Raw genomic sequence first — 9,123 nt, 5'->3', positions numbered from 1 at the left:
TTTGGTGGTACCAGAGATCAAACTCAGGATCTTGTGCTTGCCAGGCAAACATTTATTCCACTGAGCTATCTCCCTGGCCCCTCCATCTCTTGATCAATCTCCCATTTATAAAAAATTCTATCTCCCTGTTTCTTATTATGTCTCATTTTATCTTGGATTGATTTATATTGAGTTTCCCAGATAAGAAAAACTATCTAATATTTCAACTTGTGTGTCTGACTTATTTGACATTATAGTCTCAAAGTAACATCCATTCTCCTACAAACAACTCATATTTATCCTTCCTTCTAGAATACTAGTATACCATTATATACAAATATAACATTTTCATTATCCATTCATCTATTCATAGATACTTCCGAGATTTAGCTATTGTGATTGTGCTGCTATAAACATCAGAATGTATGTATTACTGGAATAATGTCTTTAACTCATTCAGGAAGATATCTAGAAGGTAAATAGTTGGGTAGAATGGAATTTCTGGTTTTTGAGGAAACTGCATGCTGATTTCCATTGTCATCAACAATGAAGAGTTCCTTTTTCCCTACAGCCTGGCCAGCATGTTATTTGACTTCTTGATTGTAAGATGGAATCTCAGTGTTGTTTCAACTTCCTTTCTCTAGTGGTCAGCAACATTAAACATTGTTTCATGTATTTATTGGCCATTTATACTTCTGAGAAGTATATACTTGTTTCAGTTACCCACTGTTTGATTTTATTTAGAGATTTTATTTTCTTACTTGTTTATATATTCTAGTTCTCTGTAGAAGGAATAGCTAGTTATTTATTTATTTATTTATTTATTTATTATTTGGTACAGGGCAATTATTTTCCTATTCTGTAGGTTGTATTTTCAGTCTGTTGGTTGTTTCCTTTACTGTGCAGAAATTTTTTAATAGAAGATTCCATTTGTTAATTCTTAATGTTATTTGTTGTGCAGTTGGGGTCCCATTCAGAAAATCCTTACCTACACCTATGCTTCAAAATGTTTTACCTATTTTGTCTCCAGCAGACTTTTTTTAGACTGTTTCTGTTGTAACATTCAGACATTAAAAAAAAAAATTCAGATATTTGATCAATGCTTATTTTATAACATGATGAAAGATACAGATACAGATTCCACTTTCTACACGTGGCTAGCCAGTTTTCCTGGCACTCTTTATTAAAAGGACTACCTTTCCTCCAGCAAATGTTTTTGCTCCCTATTTCAAAGATCAGACAGCTGAATGTGCCTCGGGTTGTTTCTACTTCTCTTTTCTGTTCCACTAATCTAAGTGTCTTGTTTTCTGCAATAACCATGCTGTTTTTATCCCTGTGGCCTTATATTATCACTTAATATCTGGATTGTAGTGCCATCTCATTTGCTCGTTACTCTGAATTGCTTTTGTTATTCTGGGATGGTTTTCTCTATAGTTCTATGAGGAATGCTGTTGGTATTTTGCTTTGCATAGCATTAAATCTGTGTATCAGTTCTGGAAGTACGGCCATTTTGAGAATACTAGTTCTGCTCTTCCAGGAACAGGGAATATCCTTCCATTTTTCTGAGGTGCCCTTTAATTTTTTCAGGATAAAGTATTTTACACTGTAGAATTCTTTCACTTCCTTGATTAGGTTAACTCCTAAGTATTTTTTCTTATTGCTATTAGGAATGTTATTCCTAATTTCTTTCTCAATAAGTTCATTATTAGTGTACAGGAATGTTTTGATTTTTGTGTGATTTTGTATCCTGCTACGTTGCTGAATTTTGTTGCTGATTCTAGGGCTCTAGGTAGAAATTTTGGATCTTCTATGTAAAGGATCATCTCATATGCAAATAATTATAATTTTATTTCCTCCTTTCCTATTCCCTTTAATTCATTCTTCTGTCTGACATAGCTAATATTTTCACTACTATATTAAACAGGAGTGATGTACAGCCTTGTGTTGTTCCTGATTTTTGAGATAAAGCTTTCAGCTTTTCCCCATTTAATGATACTGACTGCTGTTTTGTCATAAATGGCCTTTACCAGACTGAGAAAAGCTCCTTCTTTATATATTTTCTTCAGGGTTCTTAACATGAATAGATGTTGGACTCCGTGAAAAGTTTTTCTGCATCTATTGATACAGTCGTGTGCTTTTTGTCCTTCTGTTTATGCAGTGTATTACAATTCATTTGCATATATGGAACCATTCTTGTATCCCTTGAATTAAGCCTATTTGATCAAGATGTGTGACTTTACTGATGACTTGTTGCATTCTATTTGCCAATATCTTTTTGAGGACATCTGCATCTAACTTTATTAGAGATTTTGGCCTGCAGTTTTCTTCTTTTAGTTGAGTCCTTGTCTGGTTTTAGAACCAGGATAATGCTCATTTTCAGGGATGACTTTGGGAGTGTTCTTTTTCTTTCAATTTCATTAGATTTTGAGGAATACTGGCATTATATCCTTCCTTAAGGTGTTGTAGAATTCAGCAGCTAACACATCAAACACTTTGCTTAGTTTTTCTACAACTGCCTCAATTTCATTATCTGTTACAAGAATGTTCAGTTTTTATGTCTTCTCAGGTAAGTCACATGTGTTTAGGAATCTGTCTGCTTCTCCAAGATTCTCCAATTTGTTGAAGTATAATTTTTCACAGGCGTTACTAATGATCTTCTGGATTTCAAAGTACCCATTATGATTTTGCTTTTTTCGTTTCTAATTGCATGGGTGTCAGTCTTTTCCTTCCTTCTTTTGGTAAGTTTGGCTAAGTGTATGCTATTTGCTTATTCTTTCAAACAACTGCTCTTCCATCCACTGATTCTTTGTATTACCCTTTTAGTCTCAATTTCATTAATTTCAATTGTAATCTTTATGATTTTCTTCCATTAGGTTCAATTTGAGTAGTTCTTATCTTTCAAGTACATGGAAGTATGTCATGTTATTCATTTGAACTCACTCACTTTTACCCACCTACACATTCACAGCAATAAATTCTCTTTCAGTTGTTTTCATTGTATCTCCTATAGCTTCAATATGTTGTACTGGCATTATTGTTTGATTCTAAGAATTGTTTAGTTTATTCTAAGACCCACTAACTTCAGAAGTGTGCTACTTAATATCTAGGTGTTTATAAAATTTCTGCTATTTCCTTTGTGAATGATTTCCGGTTTCAGGGCACCATGATCTGATAGTATATGTGGAATGGTTTTGATTCTATTGTATTTATTTATGAAAGCTTTATAGATTAGTATGTGGTCTATTTTGGAGAAAGTTCTGTGTGAGGCTGAGAAGAATGTATATTGTTATAGGATAGAACACACTATAGATAACTGTTAAGTTCATTTGGGTCACTTGTGTAAGTGGGGTACCATGGTTCCTTATTGTGATTGTGTATGTATTTGATCCTTTATGTCTAGTAGTATTTGCTTAATAAAGTTAGTTGCATCAATATTACATTCAGTCTAATGTGAGGACAATATGCAATATAACAATCATTACTGAACTCATCACTTTGTTCAGTGAAATTCTATATCATTTCTATTGGGTTTTACTATTTTTATTCTCTTTAAAAAAGAATCAGTTCATATATATTTAATTTAATTGCTATCTCTTGCAGAACTGTTCTCTTAACTAACATGTAATGACCCTCTTTGCCTTCTGTGATCTTTTAGCTTGACATTAAAATTGCTACCCCTGCTTAGTTCCAAGGCCCTGGCTCACAGAATATTATTTTCCATTCTTTGACTTTAGTCCACAAATTTATCTAATTACATGAGTTTCTTGAATGAAGGAGATTACTCAGTTTTGTTTCTTGATCCAGTCCACCAATCTGTGTCTTTTACCTGGGGAGCTGAGGCTAGTTACATTGAAAGTTATTACTAAAAGTTTCTGACTTATTCCTATCTCTGCATTCTTTTTCTATTATTGATTCCTTTATTTTCCCTTTTTGTTTACTACCTTGCTTGATGGACATATTCACCCCACCTGACTTTTTGGCTTTGTTGGCTTAGTTGGGGTATTTTGTTTTGTTTTGTGGAACCAGGGATTGAACTCAGGCCCCTGCACTTGCCACGCAAGTGCTTATTCCACTGAATCATCTCCTCGGCTTGGTTGACTCTGTCTAGAATGTTCTCCTTGGTTTTTTGAAATGAGGTCTATGTAGTTCAGGCTGGCCTTAAACTCATTATGTAGCCCAGGTTTACCCTGAAGTCATGGCAATCCTCCTGCCTCAGCCTCCCAAGTGCTGGGAGCACAATCATGTGCCACCACGCCCAGCTCTCCAAAGAGGCAGCTCTTTAAGGAACACTTATCCTGTCTTCCAAAACTTTAATCATCTCACTCTCTTTAGTCTCTTTTTCCTTCTGTGTAAAACACACTCAAATTTTGCTCCTAAAATAAGTATCCTTAACACGTGCTAGCTCAAATTCCTACACTCTTTGATTTTCAACAACAAATCTCTTAAAACAATACACTTAACTTTCTCCACTTCTTCAAATCTTATATTCTATTCATTTACTACTCATTATCCTCCCTATCCAAACCTGCCAATCCTTCCACAATGTTCTTGTTTATTACAGCACCACTATCCTAGTCCATATTAGAGTCATCCTCTAAAATCTTTTCTTTGACATTTTGGAGCTACCCAGTTGCCTCCAATTTTTCCATTTCCTAGTATAAGTTTTTCACTAGACCTATTGATCATTTTCTACAGTGAAAATTGTCAACTGGATGCTGGATGAAAATTACAGAAAGTCTCTTCAAAATGCTTATATGAACAACCCTGTCCTGTCAGCAAATGCCAATACATAATATACACAGTCATTTACTTATCTTATCAACTATTAAAGTCTCTGCAGGAAAAAAAATTTTTTTTAAAAGTTTGGTTTGGTCTGGTATTTTTGTGACAGGGTCTCATTTTCAGGCCGGCCTCAAACACAAAGCATTTCTCCTGCCTCAGCAGTGCTGGCATTACAGATGTGTGCCACCACACCCAACTTAAAAATAATTATTTAAAAAACATTCCTAGATGATCCTTTTATGCTACAAGTGTCTCCCTTGTCCTGGAAGAAAAAGTTTTCCACAGGGCCAGGGAGACAGCTCAGCAGAATAAGCACTTGCCTGGCAAGCGCAAGGTCCTGAGTTCAATCCCCGGTACCACAAAAAAAAAAGTCTTCCATGTTTCTCCAATGATAAACATCATTAAAAATATGGTTTTCATATATTAATAAGTCTCATGTTTCAAAATATTTCTCATTGCCAAACACAAAAAAGTGTTTATTTCCTAAATATGATGTCAAGAAGCAAAAGCTAATATATACTATACGATCGCCCTCTTAGCCATCAGCAGGACTTCTCTATAAGCCCTCCAAGATCCAATAAAATACTTTTAGCTTCACTTTAAAGTTAAAGTACAGGGTCTTCAGTCATATATGCCAATTTAAGGCATATAGAAGAAAATACAGATTGACAAATTTAAAGCCTTTGTTATAATGCGAGTATATCACTCATGCTTTTATTTTCTAGAAACACACATCTAGAAGGCACTTATAAACATAAAGTAATGTCTACAGATAGTTAAAAACTACCAGATTTACCTGCAGTTGCTTGGCAGACAGGTCTTTTGTTCCTCTGAAGACGTAACTTTTGGAAATGCCTTCACATCCAAGTTCATGAACCTGTACCATTCGCCCAAAAGTAATCAGTCCAACCAAAGCTGTAGGTGGTAAGAGACTTAATGACATCTGCATGGATTCTTTCAGGGCTTGTAAATCTTCATCTTCCATGCAAGTATCAACCACATAGAGGAATATCAAAGGCATCTGAGGGCCACGCTTTTTAAAAAAAATTTTTTTGAAATAAGAAAAATAAGTTGTTAAAGGTACTAACACTGCAGCATAATATCTAAATGTCAGAGACTAATTAAACAACACATACAACAGAATCCTAATACATGCATAAGATGAAATTCTAATAGAGCCATTACAGAAATGAAACAAGGCATATGTGCCACTGTGGAGAGATATTCAAGATATAATATCAATAAGTATAAAATTATGTTTAAAAATATGATGTCCAGAGTCAGGTGTGATGTGCATGCCCATAACCCCAGCACTCAGGAAGCTGAGGCAAGAGGACCACTGAGACTTCAAGGCCAGCCTGGGCTACAGAGTGAATTCAAGGCTCACCTGAACTGCACGGTGAGGACTTACCTCAAAAATACAAAAACAAAAACAAAAAAAAAAAAAAAAAAAAAAAAGATGACAATCATAAAGTATAAAAACAAAGAAAGAATTTTGGATAATTTATCCAACTTTAGCTGGATTTTTAGAGACTCAGAAACTAGCCAGGATGGCTTCTGGCTCATGTCAACCACAATTCTATTTTCTCTACAACATTTATGAAGAATTTCAGCATTTTCACATTTAGAGATGTAAACAGCTATACGCAGCTGCTCAGAGAGGGAAGAAAATAATGTTCCCAATTCATATACTGGAAAATATTTTCATTAGTTAGACTTGAGGATACATGGCAGACTCTAATATATAGAGGCTATTTGCAAACAGAACTTCCAATTACAAAACAAGATTGATACTTCATTGTTCCTCAATGTACTCATTGTAGAAATCACACCACCCTGTCCAATGTATGGCCAGCATCAAATAACTACAACACAGAATCTATATTACTAAATTGGCCTAACATTTGTTCCTTTTGAACTGCTCCATCAATTCAATTTAACAATTATTTTGGTATAAACTATCGACTAAATATTTAACTTTCTTAAACATTTGTTCTTTGGACTAAGCACCTGCTTAGGCAAGCACAGGGGCTGGGGTTCAATCCCTGTACCACATGCGGTGCCAGACCCACCCCTAGGGCCCACTGAGCCAGTGATGGAGTCTGGGCATAGTGGTACATGCCTATAATCCCAGCTGCTGGGGAGACTGAAAACAGAAGGATCACTACAAGTCTGAACTGTGTAGGGAAACAAAAAAAAAAAATTTTTTTTTTTGTTCTTATGTTCTTACCAGAACTACATATTCAATGCTAGAAAACTGAGGTAAAAGTTCAGCAGGCTGATTCAGTTCAGATATCCCAGCATAAGTAGGTGGAAACTACAGAAAGAAAAACATAAAACAAATTATTTGTCAAAAAGAGGAATAAATTTTTAAACTGAAAATAATTACTTCTTAATCATCAAATTATTAAGAAAATTTAACTGTGAATGATAATTACTTTATCTTTATTTTTAAATATATATTATTCTATATGACTAATATTATAGTCATATAGAATACATAATTATATTAACATCTGAAATGGCTGGGATATAGCTCCAGTAGCATAAGCACCTGATTGGCAGGCACAAGGTCCTGAGTTCAATCCCCAGTAACACCCCTCAAAAAAAGAATAAACATCTCAAATGGAGGCGGGATAGTTACCTGATTCCTTTGATAACAAAAGTTGCAAGCCCATAGTTTTGCTCGATAATCCACTTGACTATATTAAGAAAAGACAAAATGAAGTAGTTTATGTTTCAATTTAATTTCCTAAGGATTCTAATTTCAATAAAATTTACTTCAAAAATATGAACAAAGTGATAAAGTGATCTTCTAAAGCTAACCTATTTTTAGATATTTCCAATATCTAATTTATACTTTTAACATAGACAAGTTCACCTAAGTGGTGAATACAAAATAATACAAAAATCACCAGTGAAATTAAGGTAATTATATGTGTTGTTCCACATGACTTTAGTAATACCTACATATATTCAATCCCTAGTACCGGAAAAAAAAAAAAAACCTACATATAGACCTAGAACACATCTTTTCAACTCAAAAACATAACTAAACTGGTAAGGAGGAGCATACTTGCAATCCCAACTACCTCAAAGGCCAGGCAGGGGGATCACTTCAATCTAGGAGTTGGAGACCAGCCTGGACAACAGAGCAAGATTTTAGGTGCTTGTAATACAGCAGTGAACAAAAGAGAAAAGGTCCCTGCTTCATGGAGCTTACATTTTAGAAAAGACAAGCAGATGTATACACACAGAAAGTACTTTTAGATAATGACAATAAAGACTAAAGAAAACAAAGCAGAATATGAGACCGTGTACGGATGGCCACTTTTTTTTTTTAATTGACATCAGTTATTTTTATTTTAAAGAAAGAAAAAAAAATAAAAACAGTGGTACAAAATCTCAAAACAAGATTTTAGGAGAGTAACAATGGCTAGTACACTGTGCGTTGTTATTGCCAAAGTAGTTTCTCACACTACAAGATATAGGCAAGAAATAATAAGCAAATAACATAGATACAAACCTCTCTCTTTTTTTTAAGTCAACAGAAAATGGAAATATACTTTTTAAAGTTTCTAATACTAGGAGAAGATATCATACAATGTCTTTTAAATAAATTGTAAGTCAAAGATAAATTTTAGAACAAAAATTAAGATTAAGCAATATTCAGAAAATTAAATGATTCAAAACAATTGAACTAAGAAAAAGTTTTCATGATAGCAAAGAAGTACTAAGAGTAAAACATAAGATAAATACTGGAATGGCAAGTAAATGACCAGCACTTCCAACAGTTTGAGGATAGGATATCGCACAAAGTTCTAATGTGTTGTGAACATGCATAATGACCGTGACAGTTACTGGTGGCTAGGTGTCACTTGTGGAAGTGAGCTACAGCTATATTTCTTTGAAATCCACCCTGTAGGCTGAAGTGGAATCATGACCCACAGGGTGGAAGAGAAGTCCATTTATAGAGTGTGCTAATAGAAATATTCTGCTGCTGAATACAAAAGAATAACTGAAAGACTACTATTGTATACCTCTTATTCGCCTCTGTTTGTTTGCCCTATTTGGCGGGTTCTTTCCATTCTCATTCATGGGGCTGTGATCAATTTGCGGATAGACACTTTAAAGGAAAGCCTTCTTGGTAGAAAAATGAAGTACAACTTGCATGAAAAGGAACCAGTCACAGAAAAACGTAAAACCCATGGGCAGCGCAATCCAGGCAGAATGCATACCTACTACACAAGCTCCAAGGTAGGAATAAGGCTGGTATGTTCAAGGAGCAAAACAAGGACAAGTTATTATGCAGATGAAAAGAAGACAACATTCTACGAGACAAAAACAGAAAAAGAGATGGAG

The 9,123-nt window shown here is 34.6% G+C and overlaps 1 protein-coding gene across 1 annotated transcript in view; it reads right to left on the bottom strand.

The window, feature by feature from the left end:
• Positions 1–9,123, bottom strand: part of LOC101589783 (protein transport protein Sec23A) — a 66,680-nt gene that overhangs the window by 56,268 nt on the left and 1,289 nt on the right. The window contains exons 2-4 of the mRNA XM_012512718.2: positions 7,406–7,463; positions 6,992–7,078; positions 5,558–5,794 (exon numbers count right to left, since the gene is read on the bottom strand). Coding sequence (XP_012368172.1) covers positions 5,558–5,794; positions 6,992–7,078; positions 7,406–7,463 — 382 coding nt within the window. The remainder of the gene's footprint in view (positions 1–5,557; positions 5,795–6,991; positions 7,079–7,405; positions 7,464–9,123) is intronic.

This window comes from Octodon degus, unplaced genomic scaffold, assembly GCF_000260255.1.
Source record: "Octodon degus isolate 3935 unplaced genomic scaffold, OctDeg1.0 scaffold00265, whole genome shotgun sequence".
Classification (NCBI taxonomy): domain Eukaryota; kingdom Metazoa; phylum Chordata; class Mammalia; order Rodentia; family Octodontidae; genus Octodon; species Octodon degus.
Note: the sequence above shows the minus strand (reverse complement) of the source record. Positions and strands in the feature narration are given on the sequence as shown.